Source organism: Rhinolophus ferrumequinum, chromosome 15 (genome assembly GCF_004115265.2).
Source record: "Rhinolophus ferrumequinum isolate MPI-CBG mRhiFer1 chromosome 15, mRhiFer1_v1.p, whole genome shotgun sequence".
In the NCBI taxonomy this organism is placed as follows: Eukaryota; Metazoa; Chordata; class Mammalia; order Chiroptera; family Rhinolophidae; genus Rhinolophus; species Rhinolophus ferrumequinum.
The window spans coordinates 21,418,784-21,440,990 of NC_046298.1; the positions used below are offsets into that span (position 1 = coordinate 21,418,784).

At 37.2% G+C, this 22,207-nt stretch overlaps 1 protein-coding gene across 1 annotated transcript in view; it reads left to right on the forward strand.

Annotated features, from left to right (window-relative positions):
• Positions 1-22,207, forward strand: part of HYDIN (HYDIN axonemal central pair apparatus protein) — a 299,173-nt gene that overhangs the window by 69,032 nt on the left and 207,934 nt on the right. The window contains exons 10-11 of the mRNA XM_033128646.1: positions 4,244-4,343; positions 19,583-19,701. Of these exons, the coding sequence (XP_032984537.1) occupies positions 4,244-4,343; positions 19,583-19,701 (219 nt within the window). The remainder of the gene's footprint in view (positions 1-4,243; positions 4,344-19,582; positions 19,702-22,207) is intronic.

The following is a 22,207-nucleotide window of genomic DNA, read 5'->3' on the forward strand; positions in this document are numbered from 1 at the left end:
GTATATAATTATGTTCTTACAATTTGGGTTTTGATTTTGTAAAATTTGTGAGAAATAACATTTCATTGAAGGGAAGGAAAAAAGGGAGGAAGGAAGGAAGGAAAGAGGGAAGGAAGGAAAGAAAAAAGGAAGGAAGGAAGAAAGGAAGGAAGGAAGGAAGGAAGGAAGGAAGGAAGGAAGGAAAGAAAAAAGGAAGGAAGGAGATGGGTAATAGAGAAGGGGGAAGGAAGGTGATTTTTAAATTATTTTTTCACTTAAGGATTTTCAAGGGAGATTTTTCAAAGAGCCCCTTTAACCATTGCCAACATAATTTTTTAAGGAGAGCATTTTTAAAGTACACCTTTCTCATGGTTGTATTAATCACTTATCATGACCAGTGGCAGTATGTTCATAGACAGCTTTCAGAAAGTCTTAGAACTCTGTCCATCAAGTCACTTGTTTGTTCTTGATCTGGAGGAAACATAAAGTTCCATTTATAGAGATATTTAATATTGGGGCAAAAACTGCAATATGGGAATTAGCTTTATACCTGAAAATTCAAAGTTGATTCCTTCTAGCAGGTCACTTGACTAATAAGTAAAACTACAATTATGAATCTGAGGGAAAAACAAAACATTAAGACCAAGAAGATAATTACAATATAACTGAAGGTCATTTTGACAATTAGTTTCAACAAACAAGATAATAGTCACTTATGGATTATATATCCTGTATGTTTAATCTCTCATTTGGAGCCGGAAAAGGGACAGTGATGGGAGAGGGGCCATATATATAAAGAAAGTAGAGTAGCAGGGGGTTCTGTGTGATGAGGCAGGCTGGTTTCATAGGACTGGGAGGAAAAGATACTGATATCAGAGGCAGTAGGGAAAATTCGGAATGTTTTGGTTTTCAGAATCTTTAGAACTATAGCAATAAAAAGAAAAAAGTCTTTTCAGAGACATAAATGACATGGAAGTTAATTTCAGAAGTGTTAGAGAAGTAATATGAAATGTCTCAAAGATATATAAGTGAAAGTGAGGTCATTTGAGGCTGATTGTTTCTGGGGTTTGCTCTCTCAGATTTGCTAGAAAATGCTATATTGAGTTCTTGCTATAAAGAAATAGAGGTTATTTAATATTTACTTTAATCACAACTGAAAAATAAGTGTCCTTGTACATGTTCCTAACTCCTTCAAATGATCTACTATTGAAAGCATCCCTCTATGAGAGGAAGCTGAGTGACCACACTTCTGTTTTCACAGATCACACAGCCCTCTTGCAGCACCTTACCTGATACAAACCCAGGAGAGTGTTTTGGAATAGGATTGTCCTTGAATTATCTCCCAGGGCTCAATAAAGGCGCAAGTGACTAGTAAATGTCACAGGCGCAATGAAACAGCTACAGCCCAGTATAAGAAAGCTCTGAGCCTGTGGTCCCATTAGCTCAGTTTGAACTTGTGAATTCAGATTGCCTTGCACGGTCTTCCCTTGCCAAGCAGAAGGGCTTCCAGCTGCCGGGGAGCATCCACATCAGACAATACTCTCACGGGTCACATCCAGACCTCAGCACCCCCTCCTCTGGGGAGATTCTGGTTGCTTCTCTGGAGCGTGTCTATCCCAGTATTTCTCAGCCCACCAGTTCTGATCGTCAGACTCCTTTGATTATGGGGTGTCCCAGAGTGCTTCTGGGGGAGAGCTCAAGTGGCTTAAGTGTGTTGTCTCCTTGTCTGCACGCGGACCCTGGATTCTCTGGCTGGGACAATGGTTTTGAAAGTGATCTGGCCCACCCCTAACCACAAAGCGCTTGAATTTACCTACATGTCCTGAGCTTACCTGACTTCCAGGGAATCATTTTGGGGGCCATTTCCTACCGTTCTGGTGAGACTTTTCTAGCAGAGTTTTTCTAGAGATCCAAGAGGGTCCCTTTGGTCAGTCAGTTCGGATAGGAGCAGGTTACCTGTGTCCAGTCTATACTCCCAGAGAGAGCAGAGTCTAAACCCACCAGGAGGATACATTTGTCTCAGGAGTTAGGAGGTAGCCCAGGTCTTCAGGCCTGAGATGGGTGCGCTTGACACAGCAGTGAATGGCTGAGCCACCTCTTCTGCCTGGCCACTCTGCCCGTTCTAGGCACGAGTGTTCCTAACACTTACTATCACTGAGACCCCCACTAATCAAAAGGGCCAGGTATTTGCCATTTATCAGAAGGGAACAGATACTTATTTCAAGGTTTGGAAAAGTGCCACAGTGAAATGCCTAAATAAGTGGAAGTGCTTAGGAATTCCCTATCCCTTGCGTGACCTCAAAGGTCCCTGCCAGCTCCAAAACTGATTTTGTGGCTCTAGCTAAGGAGAAAATGGTGGAAATAGGCTACAAAGGTGAATAGCCACCTGCTAATAACTACACAATGTGCAGCGTGAATGGATGTGACTGATTTGATAAATACTCGTATGTTGAGCATTTACTATGAGCCACTCTGGCTTAGGTCCTGGGGATAGAATAGTGCCTGCCCTCGTGGAGCCTTCATTCTAGTGGGCTGAGCTAGGAGGTGAGAGCTCCCAGGGCCCACAGGACTGACAGCCCTCACTGCTGCTTCGTGGAGGTTCTGTACCCTTCATTTCATCATTCTGAAGTCAGGGGGATGCTGCCTGAGAAGGACACTGATCAGTCTGTCACCTTCATAAATAAATCTAAATCGGCTCTAGTTTTCTATCTGCCCTACACCCTTGTTGGATGTCAGCATTTTTTTTTTAATTGGGGAATATTGGGGAACAGCGTGTTTCTCCAGGGCCCATCGGCTCCAAGTCGTTGTCTTTAATCTAGTTGTGGAGGGCGCAGCTCACTGGCCCGTGTGGGAATTGAACCGGCAACCCTGCTGTTCAGAGCCCGTGCTCTAATCAAATGAGCCATCCGGCCGCCCCCTGGATGTCTGCATTTTAAACCATTTTGTTCTCCACTTGATCTTTATTCCAGCATTATGTTTATTTCTACTCAGCCTGGAAATAGAATATGCATTGGGGACCGTCTGAAACTGAAGCCTAATTATTTATCACATTGTCTTTCCTTAGTTTTCTATTTAGCTGGTGGGAATGTTTATAGATTTTGGATGTGTTTATCACATAGGCCCTACTTGGCCCTATTTACAAAACACATAGAGAAAAAACATGCTTTTGCCCCCTATTTTTTCCCATACTTTTCATCTTATTCTTTCCAAGTGGCATAAATATAACATCAATCATAATAAACAGCTATTTACTAAGCTCTTACTATATACTGAGCGTGGGGCAAAGCATTTGGCCTGCATGACCTCGTCTGACCTTAGGAAACCCTTCGAGGCAGGTGATATCAGCATCTTCTTTTACAGTCCTGAGAAGTTAATGAAGAGGCCCCAGGTTACATCGTTAGTAGAAAATATTTTTCAAAGAATACCTCAAGGGCATTCTAATATATGGCATGTGCATTACAATTTCAAAATTTAGTTTCTTATTATGACTTTTGAGTGATTGAATTAAATTGAGAAATATCACACTAGGTGAGAACTAGGGTTTGATCTGGCCACCGTTCTGCTTTGGGCCATTGCAGTGTTTTTATAGAATAAGAGTATTTCCTCATGCTGTCACCGCAAAAGCTGGGAATGTGGTCCCTCCATCAAATAAGTTAGGTACTTCTTTCTCTGTGGCCCATCTGGACCTTATTTATATAGGCACAGCATTTATCATGTGTATTATAAAATATTTATATACATATTTATCACCCGTCTAACATAGGAGATTTGTGCACACACCCTTCTTCATCTCTGAAGTTCAGTGCTGGGCACACACTGGCATACAGTGCATGTTCATTGAATAGATACAGTTTTTAAATGTACTAAACATCCTAGTTATAAACTAACATCAAAATTAGTTATATAAACTCGTTATATATCCATGAACTCACTGAAATTATTTTTGAAGCTCATTTCCAACTTGTACCACCTCTTAACAAGTAGCATAAGTTAACTATCTGTGGGTAAAATAGGGCTTTCTTTTATTTGTTGTAAACGTATTTCTTTCAAACGTTATAATAATGACATTTAAAAGCAGTACCTTCCTTTCATCATAGTGCATAAAACATAAAAGGGGAGAGAATAAAGGTCTGACCCAGCAGAGGGGAATGGAGAAAGGAAGCATGCGGAAGAAAATGGAATACTGTAAATATGAAACTTTCTTTTTCATAAACTTAATGATAAGTATCATATTGTTTTTCAACGATTCTTTCATGTTTTTCAGGAAGGTGATGTCTGGCCCAACTCATCAGCTGAAATCACTGTGTACTTTAACCCTCCGGAAGCCAAAGTCTACCAACACACTGTTTACTGTGACATTTCAGGTAAAGAATTCCTGTATGTGGTAAACCCAGGTTACCAAGTGCCCAGAGAATAAAGTGGGGTGCCTGAGACTATGTGTGTCTGTGTACATGCGTGCCCACATGTGTTCAGGCTATGGGCAGTGCACAATATCAGCAGGGGAATAATGGAATCAAGCTATGCACGGCTCACTTCTTTCTAAAACAGATCAAACTTTGAAGCACATGACGGTGGGTGGTGGGGGATGGAAAAACATGGATCTGGATTTCTCCTTGAATTCTAGAGCAGTAAGAACATTCCTTGAGACAGATCCTCGCAATTTATTTTTTGTCCTTTTTGTAGTATTTGGCTACTTATTTGTTTTTCTTTTTAAGTTTTTATCAAAACACTGCATGCCAAGTAGGGTGGGAAGGCAGCCTGGCAGTGGCCAGAGCCACAAGGAGGGTGTACAAGTAGGGTGGCAACCTGATGGCTCCAGAAGATTATACATAGAAGAATTAAGCAAAAAAGTAAATCTAGTGACGATGACAGGAGCCAGTGGTTTTCATTCTTCAAGGAGGGAGATACAAATACGGAAAGGAGGAAGACCAAGATGAGCCCTTTGATAGGGAATAGAATTGGCATTAGCAGTATGAACCATGGTTGTTTTTATGCAGAGATATAGACATATATGTAAGTGTGTGTATATGTTTATGTACATACACATGCATGTTTCCTAGCTATGTCCATTGAGAGGTCCTGGAAGCTTTGAGACCCAAATAGCAATGAGCACACCTGGCACCCAAAGCTTGGTTTCTAAATCCCACCCTCCACTAAAAGAAACCTTAGAGAATTGACTGATTGCAGGACTGAAGCAGAGAAAGAACAAGATGAGCCTGGAACATTCTCTTGTGTTGGAAAGTAAGAGAATGCTCAAAGAATGATAGAAACATGTCAAAATGACCAGCAAAGGGATACCCATTGACCAAATTTAGAACAAGTTGAGAATCAAAATAATGACACTAGTGGATCATAATCCATTGAGTTAATAGGAATCTATGAGTCTACTCAATGAAATTTTCCATTTGGCAATCATAGTAATAACCAATTCAAGGATAAAGATAAAGCATCAATGGATCTTAAAACTAATGGGTGAAAGCAGGGTGTGGAATAGGATTTTATGTAGTCTCAAAATATCCTTTTTCAATATACTTATTAATTATAAAGAGGAGAAAATTTACACTGAATAAAGGTAGTAGATATTATCTTAGTTAATACCAGCAGTAATGAGCAAATCAGCCTCTTGGACCACCTGCTAGGATGCAATGAGAATACAGCATCTCTTCAATGATATTAGAGCCAAAATAGCTAACTTGGGTCTAATCATGAGAAAACATCAGACTAACCCCAACAGAAGAACAAAACAAAATGACCAGCCTATAATCTTTAAGAATATCCAGGTCTTGAAAGTTAAGAAAGACTGAAGAACTGTTCCAGATTGGAGGGCACTAGTAAAACATGACATCTGGGGCAACGTGAGCCTGGATTAGATCTTTTGCTATAAAGATTATTGGGCAAAGGATATATAGAGGTTCTTTGTAATACTCTGGGAACTTTTCTGTATTTTACAAATATTTCATAATTTTAAACAAATGCTGATGTCAATACATAAGTAACACATATAGACTGTAAGATTACAAAGCGAAATCGCTGTCTTTTTCTCCAGTACTGCTCCCAAGAAGAAACACTTTTAGCTGTTTCTTGTGGTGGTCATTTCCCTTGCTAATTCTATGCTTATATTGCTATTTGTTATCAATTGCTATGAGTTACCAACTTCACACATTACTTTTGAGTCCCCAATATGAAAGATGAGGATTTAGTTCACTTATATCTCCTCTACCTCTTCCTGGGCTTATTGAGTTAGGATTTACGTGCAGTGAAATTCACCCTTTTGGGGAGTGTAGTTCTGTGAACTTGGACAAACCGAAACAGTCATGTAACCACCACCAAAATCAAGTATTGAATCTCTCCATCACCACATAAAGTTCCCTCATGACCCTTTGCAGGGAGCTCCATCCCCCACCTCAGCCCCTGACAACGAATTATTTTAATATATTTCATTTTATGAATTTTATTTATAACCAAAATTAATATACATACTTAAAGCTATATTTTTATTCCATCAACTCTATAATATCTCTTGATGTGTAAGGATTGGGATCCCCTAACCTGCTCACCACAATTCCACACTTTCTCCCTCTTCTGGGAGTTGTTCCGCTTTTATATTATCATGATTGATAACCATATTTAAATCTTCTATTTTGTCTACATAAATTGTATACACTAAAGAGCCAAATTGTATTCTGGGATTGCATTTTATCCTCTGTTGGTCAAGTTCTGACTTTCAGTCACTCAAAGAATGTCCCTAAGGTCTATATCAAGTAGGTTTTTTTTTTTTTTAATGTTCATCAGTTTCTCACAATTATGCTTTGTTTTAGCTTACTTCATACTTGACTTAACTCTTCTGTGCAGCTTTTGGGTTTCCCCCCACTGTGGTTTCTAATTCCTCATTTCTTTACTCCTATCTAATTTTAGAATTTATTCTCCTCGAAGACATTTTTCTCAGAGCCTACCAGCTTCTTATTCTAATTTAGATCAGTCACCTCCTACACAGTTATTTTCCAGGAATTATGTTGTGTAAATTTCCATGTGTGTTCCATTACATCTTTTCACTTTCATTTTGCATAAGTAACCTCCTCAAAAAGGGTATATAAAAGAGAAACTGATCCTTGAACATCTCATTCTGTCTCCATATTCACTTGATAGTTTAGCTGACTATAGAATTCTAGGTTTAAAATAATTTCTCCTCAGAACTTTGAAGACATTGTATAAATTTTATTTTGTAAAAATCCAGATGTCTTAAGGTCACTTAATTCTCATTCCTTTATAGGTGGCCTGTTATTTCTCTCTCAATATTTACTAGGGTTTTGTTTTTGTATTTGGGGTCTGAATTGTAATGAAGCTATGTCTAAGAGTGAGATTTTTCTAATTCATCCTCCTCAGTTTTCTGTGGGCCATTTGAATCTGATTACTCATGTGTCATTTCAGCTCTGGGAAATTTTTATTTTTAAACTTTTATTTATTTTAAGTGGGTTTTTCCAGGACTCATCAGCTCCAAGTCAAGTAGTTGTTTCAATCTAGTTATGGAGGGCACAGCTCACAGTGGCCGATGTGGGGACCGAACTGGCAATCCTGTTGTTATGAGCACCGCGCTCTAACCAACTGAGTCAACCAGCCGCCACTGGGAAATTTTATTTTATTATTATTTTTACATACTCTTCTCTACTTTTTAATTTTATTCTTCTGGAAATGTTAGCAGTCCAATGTTAGACTTATAGGATTTTCATCTGTTGTCAAAGAACAAACTTTTAATCATCAAACATGAGTAATAAATGACACAAAATGCCATTCAAGGCTATTAAATAAGAACACCCAGAGAAATGCTGATATTTATTAGTCAGAAAATTCCAGGTTAGTTGGTATCATGCATTCATCGCGTTTCTTCCGATGTCTTCTGGTCTATGGTTGTCCATTTGTACGTAAAAATTAAAGAATTTCTACCTGCCTCTGCTGTTTTATGTGTAGGTCTCCAAGGACTATGGCTGTGATGATTATTTTAAACTTGGGGGGAGAGTAATAAGAGTGCACAATCATTAGTTTCTTCGAATGCAAAAATTCTACTGTTCTGCTATACTCAGAATATTTCTAGTCAAATATCTATGCAGTCCCTTTTCTCTGTGTATAAAGTGGTCAGGCAGTCGAAGAACAGTGCAGAAGGATGGGCTGCCTGACCCATAACTATGCCACCCTTCACCTCTTCCAGGTGTGTGTTCCTTTCTGATGATGCTTACTTCACCCTCCATGGTTCACCATCACAGTGACTTTTATGATAGTTGTTTTATTATTTTACTATATAATTTTATCCCCTATGTATTCATCCCTAAGCAAAATAGTACAGTTTTGCCTGTTTTAAAATTTATATATTAAAATCTATTCCATGTCTTACACTGTTAGCATCAGGAAGCCTAAAGCCACTCGATAAATATTGATTAAATGAATGAGCAAATAGATGGGAAAAAAAACATGACTATGTGAGTGAATGAATCCTAATTTGATCTGGTCTTTCCTTGCCCACGAATGCGGGATTCTCAGGATGGCTCCAGGATGAATGCAGAACTGACTAGGACTTTCTGCATAGACACTAGTTTGTTTCTGCCCTTTCGACCAGCATCATCTCTCCCAGACTTCTTAATGGGTCTAAAGGAAATGGTACATCAGTGTTCAGATACAGCCTGGAAGTGCTCCAGGGGCCCCCATGCCATAGGTGGAGGGAGCTCCCCCCTCTCTGTGACTCCCCTGGGCCGGTGTGCTTGGCCAAATTCCAAGGGGTTGGCTGCTCTCCGGGAGGTTCCCAAACATTACATAACTAGTTGTATTTATCTATTGTTTCATTTGCAATTCTGAATTCTGCCACAGAAGTCACATTCTGAGTAAACTGAATAGTATAATTTTCCATCTGCATGACATTGTTCTTTGTTTTGTAAGTGGTATTTTAAAATATACAATTGCTAGGGAAAGGCTTTGTTTACATAGTAATTCCATATTACCTTCCTTGTAAATTCCATGCAATTCTATGTGTCTTTTCAAGGACTCGTGATGATTCCTTACTATTACCTTGGTTGTAGGTCACTGAGAAATACTTCTTGGGCAGATAGAAAAACTTCTACCCTTGCTTTATTTTTATTTTGCTTTGCTTTTGTTTTCCTATGTGCTTTGAGCACATAAAATCAAATACATGCAGACATGCTGCTGCTTCACACACCTTTTTACATAAATGATAGCATACTTTACACAATGGTTCTGACACAGCTTTTTAAATATTTCTTGGAGATTATTCCATAATACTAAATTTAAACGTTTTATTTTCTTTTTATGGTTGTATATGAACCCTCTTTATTTATATGCCACAGTTTAACTTTTAACCTTTGGTCACTAAGAAATAGAACATAGATTCAGAAATGAACATAATACATGCTGTGTAGGCAGAGTAATGGCCTCCCGAAGATGTCCATGTCCCCGAACCTGGGAATATGTTACTGTGGATATGTTATTAATACATTATATGGCAAAGGGGAATTAAGGCAGAAAATAGAATTTAGGTTACTAATGAGCTGACCTTAAGATAGGGAGGTTATCTTGGGTTATGTGGGTGGCTCAGTATAATCACAAATGTCTTTAACGGGTCGAAGAGGGAAGCAGAGATTATCAGTCTCAGTGTCCGAGTGACACAATATGAGAAAGACTTGAAGAGCCATTTCTGGCTCTGAAGGTGGAAGGGGCAAGGAATTCAGGCAGCCTGTAGAAACTGGAAAAGGCAAGTAAATGGGTTTTCTGCAAGAGCCTCCATGAAGGAGCCCTGTCAACACCTGATTTTAGCCTAATGAGACCCATCTTGGACTTTTGATCGCCAAAACTTACAAAAATTTTTTTTTCTAATTTTTGAATTATAGTTGACATACAGTATTATATTATTAGTTTCAGGTGTACAACACCCTGAGTAGACATGACCTCTAGAACTTTTAAGATAAGTTTGTATGATATGCTACAAAGTGTGTGGTAATTTGTTGTAGCAGCAATAGGGAATTAACACACATACATACATATAAATCATAACATAATTATAAGGCAAACATATGTAATTGTCACCAAGATCAATAATAAAATATTGCCAGTCCCTGGAAGCCCCCTAGGTGTGTGCCTTCACAATCTCACTACTCACCCCAACCTTCCCCTGAGAAAATCACCATTCTGTCCCGTGTAATCATTATTTCTTTGATTTTGTTTAGTTTTTAACCCCTATGTATGCATTCCTAAACAATACAATTTAGTATTGCCCGTTTTTGGAATGTGCATTATTGGAATCAATCTGCATGTCTCACCCATGTGTTGCCTGTAGCTCTAGTTGTATTTCATTTTCATCGTTGTATTGAGTCCCATTATGTGAATGTGTGTTCAGAGACAGGCAGTAGCAGGGAAGGCAACTATCACTGGTCTTGAGGGAGGCCTCTCAGGGTTCATGAAATTTAACTCATATCCCCACCTGCGACTTTATCTTTCAAAGTTTTATACCTAGGCTCATTGATATATACAAATACAAATGTATACAAAGATATACAAAAGCATAGTTTCTGTGCTCAGAAAACATAGAAATGAGCAGGAGAAACTGACACATAAACCAACAGGTACATTGCAGTGCTCTACACAGTGTGAATCGATGAATAATACAAGAGGATACAGGGCACGTAGCTCAGTCTTGGGGTTTTTAAGGAAGGCTCCCCTAGAAAAAGTGACTCTTGATTAGTCTAGTAAAAAAAAAAAAGGTGGGGTGTGGCTAGGCAGGTCAGACAGGGAAACACTTTGTGAAAATACGTAGAAAAACACTACATGAGAATATAGAGCATGAAATGGCAAAGAATCACGAGTTCTTAGAGTGTGGCTCCCAGAGAGACAGAGACGGAGACAGAGAAAGACAGAGAAATAGTGAGACTTGGGAGGGAAGTGGTGGAGGCAGGAATTGAAGCTGGAGGCTGAAGTAGTAGATGGGATGAAGTTCATAGAAGGCGGCCCTTGAATGCCAGACTAAGAGCCTTGGACTTCATCCTGAGTGCAGTGGGGAAATGACTGAGGGACGCTACTGCAGGGGAGTGACCTGCTTAGATCTGATTATGGCAAATACAACGTCATTAAAATCTTTCAGTTAATCTGAAATGGAAATTTTTTTCATTTAAAGATTTCAGATTTTCTTGGAAGTAGTTAAAGCTGAATGTTAGATATTTATAAAGACTTGCTAATGGTTTCAACTAGGTCTTGAAACTGATCTTTTATCTATCTTGACTTTCCAATAGAATGTGGAAATTCTGAATTTAATCATGAATGTTACCTTTAAAAAAAAACTCAAAGAGAAACTGCATATATTTGGTTTGGATCACCATATGGGAACTTCAAAGGAAGCAACACTTTCTGATTTAAACTGTGAAATGTATTGCTAGATAACATCGTTAATGGGTGCTTCAGAGTCAAATGCAGAAAAGCAGCGTGGTGGAAATGATTCCAGATGTACCTGCTTCCTTTAAAGACCCAATTAAGATGAAACCTCAATGTCCATTTTTATTCTGTACATCATAAGTGAGAAACATCTATGGTTTTAGCACAGTTTAGGGCTTTTTATCCTAATTAAACTAAAGAGTGCAGATTTAATTAGATTTAGGAAACAAGCTAAATCATTTAAAACATTTTTGGGTTTTCACAGTAGTGAGTGAGTAATACATATATGTAGTTTTGCTTCAGGTTGCAACCTTATAATATAAGGTTTCTTAGTCCTATGAGTAAGACATTATTTTCTTGATCAACTACTATGTTTACTTTAAATTGTTTTCAGTTATCAAATATTTCAAACATAAAGAAAAATCCAGGCAATAACACAAATATCTAGGTATGTAGGCTCCAGATTTAAGAACACTTGAACAAATAGAAAAGTATGCCCATGTTTTTGGTCAGAAAGATCAACATGATAACTAGGTCAGTTCTCCCTAGATAATGTAAATGTAAATGTAATATGATTCCTACATAATGGAAATGTAATATGATTCCAGTGACAATATCAATAAGGGGTTTTGTTTGTGTGTTTGTTTTAAATTAGGTTGGTTCCAAAGTTTCAGAAGAAATAAATAAACTAGGATTGCCTAGAACATTATTCTTGTTAAAAACAAGAATAATGTGGGAGGCCTAGCCTCCCCATGTGTTAAAATTTAAACTAAAAGGCTATAGCAAATACAAGTGTATGATTCTGGAACATGAAAAGAAAGTAGCTTTCTTTTGAATATTTTCAAAAGAAAATATTCATTTTTTTCATCCTTACCAACAACAAAAATCAACATGCTCTAATCCCCTAACCTCTACACTCCCCTAAATCTACATTTCCCAGTGTCCTTGATATGTGAGGAAAATAAAAGCCCTAATTTGTTTAAACTACTTTGTTCCATTTATCTTTTGCAGCATAATGAACTACTATAAATTTAGTTTGTTAAAACATCTAGTAATCGTTTCTTTTGCTCATAGATTAGCAATTTGGTTAGAATTCAGCAAGGACAGTGGCCCCTTTGCTCCGCATGGAGACAGCTGGAGAAGCTTGAAGGTGGAGACTGATATCATTTTAGTAGCTCATCCACCTACATGTCTGGCAGGCTGATCCTGGCTCCGAGCAGGGACCTCACTAGGTTCTGTTTGCTAGAACTCCTATCCATGTCCCCTCCACGTGGCTGCTTGTTTCCTCGTAGCATGTACAATGGACTGAATTGTTTATATAAGAAATCTTCTGCAGTCTAATTGTCATTTTTTTAGGTTATCTATCTTTTCTACAGGTTGATATTAAGGATACCAAGAACCTTTCATCGATTCTGGAATATTCTCAGCATTTATCTCTTTTTCATTTATTCTCTCATATATCTCAATGTGTTCATCTCATTATCTATCTCAATTTTCTCCTTCTGGGAATTCTTTTAGATATATGTCTTCCCATGGAATCCCCGTATCTTTTAACCTATCCTTTATATTTCTGATTATCTCTCTATGATACATTCTGGGTATTATTCTAAGATCTTTCTTCCAGTTGACTAATTTTTTCTATAGCTATGTCTACTCTTTGGTGTATTTACCTCTTCAGTTTTTAATTTCATCAACTTGATTTTTCAGTTTTAGAAGTTCTTTATAGTTTTACATTTTCATTTTTTCTCCTTTATTATGGTTTCTATTTCTTTATTTACGTCTTTAAAGTTTTTAAGAATGCTATATTGAGTTTCTTCAAGAGCTTTCTATTATCTCAAATTCTTGGGGTACTAATTTACATGTTTATGGTAAACCACTGACTTTCCTCATACTGACTTATTTCTTCAGATGGTTTGAAATGTTTGTGTTGTGAGCTCATTTTTGTTATGTGCTATGGACTAAATGTCCATTTTACCCCAAAATTCATATGTTGAAACCTAATCCTCAATGTGATGGTATTTGGAGGTGGGGCCTTTGGAGGTGTTTAGGTCATGAGGGTGGAGGTCTCCTGAATGGGATTAGTGCCCATGTAAAAGCTCCCTCACCCTCTTTGTGAGGACGCAGTGAGAAGACAGTATCTATGAACCAGGAAGTGAGATTTCTCCAGACACTGAATATGCCAGTACCTTGATCTTGGACTGTCCAACCTCAAGAACTGTGAGAAATAAATATTTGTTATTTAAGCCACCCAGTTTGTGGTATTTTTGTTACAGCAGCCAAAACAGACTAAGACAGCATGGGTAACTGGATCATGGAAGTATTCCTTCAGATCAGTTTTTTGTTTCTTCTGCCAAGGACCCTACAACTTTTATTTTCTCAGCTTCTGACTCTTTCACTTATAATATAGCGTAAATTTGAATCCCATGCCTGTACATGGAACTTTGATTTCTTAAAGGAGGCTTTTTTCCTCTATTCAGAGTGCCAGGTAGAGGACAAGCTTCATCACTGCTTCCCTAGACCAATAGGTAGAATTTTTCTAGTTTCCCTCTTGGAAAGAGTTATCCTTTCCAAGGTCCTGGATCTAAGTTCAGATCCTCCTTTCCAAATAGGAACAAAGCCATATGTCCTGTTTCTGCGAGGGTGTTAAAACTTGAGCTCACATTAGATCATAGGCCTGTATGTACTTTATAAATCTTCGAGTTTTCTTTTTATTTCCAGCACCTGGTATTTTCCTTTTTTTCTTTCATTTGAGTTTGGGTAAGTATTAAAAAAACATATTTGTCATATTTTCAGTAAGGTGTTTTTTTTTCATATTTAAAGTTGAAGGATGGACTGAGTCAGCTAACTCTGCCATGTTGTCAGAACTTAACATAGTTAATGATTTAACTACCTGATTTCAAGAAAAATTTTAAACTACAGTTATTACAATAATCCGGGATAATTTCCCCATCTCAAAATTCTTAACCATCTGAGATAATATTCTCCTTTTTCCATATGCCATATTAAGTAATATTTACAGGTTCTAGGAATTAGGATATAGATACCTTTGGGTGCCGTTATTCAGCCTACCACAGACCCCATGTGGATGCCCAGTTGTTTTAATTCTTTATACTATGTAGTCCATCTTTCCTTATTGATAGTCAACACATGCTCTGTCCTTAATCAGGTTCCATAGGTGTGTGCATATATTCAGATTCTGTGTTCTGTTTCCTTAGTCATTTTTGCATTTTTCTACTCCAATACCATATTATCTTCATTGCAATCGCTTGATAATAGATTATAATATATGAAAGGCCAAGACCCCTTAATTTTTTCCTCTTTAGGAATATCTTGGTTATCACTGGCCCTTTGATTTTACATTTAAGGTTTATAATCAGCCCATCAAATTTTACCTAATGCCACCTGCTGGCATTTTGTTTAGTAAAGTATTAAAATGATAGATGTAGATCAACTGGAAGAAAATAGATAACTTTATGTTATTGAGTCTTCCTTTTTAAGAACATAGTTCTAGTTCTCTATTTATTTAGATCTTTGTCACTATCTTTCAATAAAGTTTTACAATTTGTTCCATGAAGGTCGGAAGTATATTTTGTTAGATTTATTGCTAGGTAGTTTATATTTTTGTTGCAGTTGTAAATGTTATCTGAAAAATTAATTTTTCTGACTGTTGCTGTGTATAAAAATGCAGTTGATGTTTGTATATTGATTTGGTAACATAAACCTTTATCTTACTAATTTTAAAAGATCATTTCTAGATTCTTTAGGATTTTCGGGCAGACAGTCCTAAAATATGTGAGTAATGGCAGTTTGTTCTTCCTATTTATACTTTCCCCTCTGTTTTCTTGTCTTACTGCACAGGAATGGAGCTCAAGTATAATACTGGACATCTAAGATATCTTAGATGGCAAGTTTTGAGAGCCTATGGTTACATTTTCTGGTATTTAATGCAATGTAATCTATTGCATTCAGGGGCTGTTAAAAGGATTCTGTAGTGCATTTCTCTGCTTTTTATGTGTGAAAGCAGGATACTGTAATCATAGAAGAGAAATTGCCCTATTTTTTAAAAAAAACATTTTAAAATTTTGCTCTTCTAATAAGTAATTTGTCCTTAGAGTTTACAAGTTTCTTCAGACTTGTCCCTCTTGCTGCTTTTTGCCAAGCCAAGAAAAATCCCTGCTTCAAAAATCTTGTGGAAAAGTAGCATTTGTAATGTAAATTTAGACTAACTTATAAATGCAAAATTATAAAACTTATAAACTTATAAACTTATAAAATTTAGACTAACTTATAAATGCAAAATTATAAAACTTATAAACTTATAAACTTATAAAATTTAGACTAACTTATAAATGCAAAATTATAAAACTTATAAACTTATAAACTTATAAAATTTAGACTAACTTATAAATGCAAAGCTGGGTGTTGCTTGTACTCCCATTCTATCCTGGGTGAGGGAAAGTGCTGGCTACAAAGAAGGTAAATTCCTTAAAAGTAACTAATAACGTCCAAAGAAACGTTTGGCTCACTGCTTTATTGCAACACATCTCCTTTTTATTATTTTTCTTATTTATTAAGGAAGGCAGTCAGGGTAACAGATGGGGAAAGCTTTAAGTCTGACACTTATAAATAGTCTTGCAGTTTATTGTACAATATATTTGCAATCCCTTTTCTTTGCCATTCTGAAAATTGGATCTTTGTCAAAATACTTTTGTCTTGACCAATAGTTTTAAACACTAAAATAATGGAGTAGGGTGGTGAGGTTTGGGCTTTCTGAAAGTTTTGCTTATGTGCTAGAGTGTTGTCAACACACATACCTGGTCCTTAGAGAAACCTCTTTTCCAGGGATCAGATGGTTTGGGGTGGGGAGGAACGCTTTGAATAAATCAGTTGTTCCAAATATTACTAGGGTTGCTTTTGTTTCTTATAATCAAATTAATACTTGCCCAATGACCACCGTGTTGCCAAGCACTACAGGGACACAGAGGAAAGTATTCCTGTCTTTAAAAGGACAGTCATGGAGAGAAGGCATTAAATATACAGAAGCTAAATAGCAACAGAAGGCGGTGGAACAGAAAATGTCACAAGGCATTATAATGATGATAATAAATTAGAAATCTCATGTGGTTATTCAAAGTGCATTTTCTTTAATGCTAAACATTACATCTAACAGAGAGTCCAAAGTATTTTGAATGCTCAAAATGTTACACACAGAGCCAATATATAACTTTTTCTTAAGTAACTGAAATTTAAGTGGTGCAAATTTAAGGAAAACCTGTCAAACTATCAAAGATTTTTAAAAGTGGTGATATCCCCCTCTCTCCCCTCCCCACCCCATCAGGGAGGATATGGAGAGACAGAAGCCATTAAATACTGTTGTTGTTTGTGTGTAAATTGGTAGAACCTTCCTGGACGGCAGTATGCCGGTAGCTGTCAGAATGTCAAATGTGCATCTCTTTGTTCTGGCAATTCTATTTCCAGCAATGGTGGATTTGGTAACTTGGATCAACTCTCTCTCTAAGAACAGATAGAAGAGGAGGGCAAAGTATTTTTTAAAACTTGTTTTGAAGGTAAAACAGAGCTACTAGGACAGTGAAGAATTATGGAGCCAAGATCCAGGAGAAGAAAAAAACGACAATTAGACTTTTAGGGGGACCTCTTTATTCTTAGTGACACTGAGTTTTTAAATAGATACAGCAGAGAGGCTGGAAAGTGAAGTAGAGTTAGTGAAGAAAACATAGGAGCTAACGGGATACCCAAGGAGAAAGGGCCCTGGTAATCCCATAGGCTTGAGGGTGGGACCCCGTGAAGTGGTAACTGGAAGTGGACCAGCTCTCACAAGGACCGATGCTCAGCTTTGAATTAGTTTTCAAGTATTTATTTGATTAAGACCGTTCTCCAAAGGGTTCCAAGATATAATTAATTCCTAATGTTCTAAGGCATCTCTTATATATGAGGAATTAACTTCTCTTTTTATATCTAGGATGGTACTAGCTACATACCCTTCTTGGGAAAATTGAGAAAATAGTCACTCAAATGATTTGCTGCAGGGCTTAATTCTCTCACAGAATCTAAGCTGTAATGGTTGGATTAGGTCATCCGGGATTGCTAATGCCCCCTAGTCACCAGCCAGAAGCTGGAGGAAGATAATATTTTAGGGCTTCAAGTTATCTCTATAGTTTATTATATACAGATATAAGACTCAATAGAAATAACCAAACATATAAGGAGGTAACACAAGCTGATAGAACGTCATGATAAACAATTGAAAGAAAACCATAGGGGGCCAGATAATAGAATTATCAGACACAGATTTTTAAAATGTTCTTATTAAAGACAAAATTAATTGAGCAGAGGCCTGGAAACTACAAAAAATCTAATAGAAAGTCTAGAACTGAAAAATTATAATGACAAATTAAGAATTTAGTAGATGAATTTAATAGCCTATTAGGTATAGCCAGAGATAAATTTTGTAAACTGGAAATTAAATAAATCAAAACGAAATACCCACACTAAAGCATGGAGAGACAAAATACAGATTGGAGCATAAAAGCCAAGTGGAATGTGGCAAAAAAGAGATAGATAGGTTTTTATAAAGGAAAGTAATTTCCTTAATATGCATTATGTATATTCTATTATATATATTAGTAATATAGAACATATATTATCTATGTATGTATTATAAATATATACATTATATAATATATTATAAATGTGTTTCTCGTATTATCTATGTATAGAAGGAAAGAAGTAAGAAAATGGAGCATAAGCAATATTTGAAGAGATAATGACTAAAAAATTTCCAAACACTGATGAAAGGCATATATCCACAGACCCAAGAAATGCCACAAGCCACAAGAAGGATAAATGCAACCCATACTTGGGAACGTTGTAGTAAAACTGCTGAAAACCAAAGATGAGAAGGAAATCTTAAAGGCAGAGGAAAAGACATATTACCTCAAATGAGCAGTAAGACTATAAGCTGAGTTCTCAACAGAAATGGTGGGAGACAAGAAGCAATAGAATGATATCTTCAAAGTGCTTAAAGAGAATATAGGAAAATTGTTCATAAATGTGTTCAAGGGTATTAGTTACATTATAATTTGTTATAGTGAAAAGTTGGAAATCACTGAAATATCCAACAAGAGGGACTGGTTAAAGATATTTACCTCTTCATTAGGTGATGATATGTAAAAATGTTCCCAATTTATTGTTAAGTTAAAAAAAGCAGGTTATAAAATAATATAGCATATGCTCTCATTTTACATTAACAGTATTTAAATATGATTAAGTATGGAAGGATCAGCACCAAAATGCTAGCAATAGTTATCTTTGGGTGGAGGAATTATGAGAGAATTTCCACTTTCTTTATAATATTTTTATAATGATCATGGTTACATATTTTTTTAAATTTATTGGGGTGACAATTGTTAGTAAAATTGCATAGATTTCAGGTGTACACTTCTGTATTACATCATCTATAAATCCCATTGTGTGTTTACCACCCGGAGTCAGTTCTCCTTCCATCACCATATATTTGACCCCCCTTACCCTAATCTCCCACCCCCATCCCAGTTACCCATTTTTAAAAAAGGAAACAAGACCAATTAGTACTTTAAAGGTTTGTGCCCTGTGTCGACCCTGGGTCCATTGTGGAAGTGTAATAAAGGATATTGTTTAGTGAATTCCATTGCGTGTGGGTGAAAAGAACCGCAAAGTAAGGATCAGGTAAGACTCCCAGACTCAGATCCCTTAAAACCGTGGCTTTTCCTAAATCTAGGGAAGATCAATGTGAACAACGTCCCTTGGAGCCCCACGGTGACTCATTTTACGAGGAACATCAATCAGTGGTCAGTTTTCTCTGATGTGGAGAAATTACTTTCCTTTATAAGAAACCTAAGGATACAGATAAGATTGGGTTAAAAATTTTTTTAATGTTTTTTTTCTTCTGCTAAAATGTCAGTCTAAGTTGCAACATACTCGTAAGCTATTTTCTAAGTAAGAAACAAATAGCATTCCTGTATCTTAAAAATAAGCTAAATCTTCAGTAGTGGTTAAATTGCAGTTCCCTCAGTTCCACATAAGGAATTGGTGCAATAATCGAGTGTACTGGTAACAAGTTGTGGATAATTTGGGATAATAAAGCATCATTTGGGTAGTAAAATTTGAATTGTTTTTATAGGCCGAGAAATCCGTCTGCCCCTCCGAATCAAAGGGGAAGGAATAGGACCGAAGATTCACTTCAACTTTGAATTGCTGGATATTGGAAAAGTTTTTGTTGGATCTGTACATTGTTATGAGGTAAGCACTAGAATTGTTCACTGAGACTCAAACAGTACTTGGCTTTTTTTGGTTTTCTTTTGTGTGTGTTTTTATTGATAGAAAATTTGTGCAATCGCATCCATTGCCATTACTCAGACTTATTCATGCACCAAAGTGATCTGACTCTCCACGCTCCTACTCTTATTGAGTGGAGCAACTTTTTCCATCCTTTTCAGCCCCCTCTAACTTGACTAAAAAGCACCACAGCCATAATTTAATTGGTTCTATCTTCATCTTTTTGTAGATTGTAAAGGGGAAGTCCATAAATACATCTCCCCATCTGTTTAATGCTTTTTCTCTGACAACATAAACCCTATATCAGAGGATAGAGAACCTTCTACATTTTCCAGAATGTGCTTAATGGGGGTAGCTGTTTTCACGCCTAAGAATTTTCTCTAAATGTACTAGTCTAAAACCAATGATTTGAAAACCAGTCATTGTGCTTTCTGGAAGAGACCTCCCTGCTTTGTCTTTCCAATTAAAGAGAAAATGATCCTTTTACAAGATGTACTCATGGGTTCGTAAGGATCACAGTTACTTCAGTACCACCTCATTACTAAAGTGATATCTAGGACCCTTTTTTATGCTTTCAAACTATAATCATTGAAACTTTATATTAGAAAGATTCCTAAATTGTAAATGGTTATGTTTTTATAGAGGTAATAATAAAAGCAGTTATTTAATGAGGGACAAATAGGTGTCAGGTTCCATGCTTTGTTATGTGTGCCCATCTATGTATATGTGTATAGTTTCTAATCCTTGCAAAACTGTGAAAGGTAGGTTTTATTGTACCTACTTTACAGAGAAGAAATATGAGGCAAGTAGGGGTTAATTCAGCCTACAACATCACCCATCATGCGTGTTGAGCACACGTGCATTCGTTCATTTAGTCCTCACAAAACCCCTATGGAGTAGGTGCAATGACTACACCCATTTTGTAGCTGAGGAAGTTGAGGCTTCAGAAGTTTTACTAGTTAAGGTAATTAATGCTAGATTGTGTAACAAACAAATAAAAATATATATTCTCTCAAACATGATAAGAGATGATATTTTGTTGCTAATCAGCAGATGACTCTCCTTCAACAGAGAATGAGGAACCCTGGCTCCTTCCATCTCATGGCTCTGCCACCCCTAACACGTGACCTGCAATGTTGCAGTCTTATATGTATCACACTGGCAGAAGGAGAAAGAGCATGGAGGGTTGCACATGAGAGATTTTTATAGGAGGTAGCACTAGAAGTGGCTTGTATCACTTTCGTTTGCATCCCATTAGCTGTCCATAACTGCAAGGGTAGCTGGGAAATGTAGTCTAGCTGTAAGCGCAGGAAGAAGGGGATATGGGCTCAGTTAGTTGAACAGCAAACCTGACTCTGCCACATTTGTTAAGTAACGTGCCAAGGTCACACAGCTTGGAAATGTTAGGGAGCACTAGGTTAGCAGGGCTCTATGTCTTGTGGGAAGAGAAGGCCCTTTGCTGGCTTTTCAATACCTTAGGCTGTCACCGTGGGCAAATCTAGCCTACCACCAACTCAGCTCTCAGCCCAGCCTAACCTGGCATGTGCGGTAAATGCCTGATTGCTGTTGAGAGCTTTCTACGGTGTCATTTGTCCCCATACTCACTAGAGTAACTATAGCGTAAATGGGACAATGTGAAAGGTAAACAGAGATGTTAATGTCATGATGAGATGGAATATACATAAGAGCACAATTTAAATAAAGAAATCAGTAACATGACTATCACAAAAAGAAAAGTGGCACAGCTATTCTCTTGCAATGTCCTGTACTGCATTTTGAAAAAAAAAAAAATGGTCACTTAGGGAGGAAAATACAAAGGTACAATAGTTCTTAGTAAATTGATATTCTGTCTAATTTATCCAGTGTGAATTTCCCTTACATCTTACAGACTGTGTCTGAAGGATGCCACATCACAAAAGGACCTTTAGTTCTGAGGCAAAATGGATCGAGTTTCCCTGAATGTAATAATTTCTTACAGATTTAATAGAAGTGTACTTTAGGTCACCACTTCTCACCCTCCCAGATTTGAACAGTAAAGCAAAGCACAGCCAGCTCAATAAGTGTTAGATGGGGTGCTGCATCAGACTGGACAGTTTAGAGAGCTGCGCCGTGGCAGAGCAGGCCATGGTAAGGTGCTTCTCACGGGGATGTTTTGCGCTCTCTGCATATTTAATGCTGATGCCTCACTGCATCTCTCTTTCAATTTATTACGTTACCTCTTTGAGACAAATTTGAATAACTACTTATTGTCCTTAGTCATTGCTGAGCTTAGCAGATCCATAAGGAATAAATCAGAACCCCAAGAGTATACACTGTCCCCCAGTGTAATTAGAAGGAAAACAAATGACAGGGGCAAATTCTCATAAAGTTTCTCCTCTCCGAGGACTTGGACGGCAAGGGTAAGGGTATTACCGGTAATCAGAAGGTCTCAGCATTCTGTCCCAAACAGTTTAGTGGATTCTGTATACAT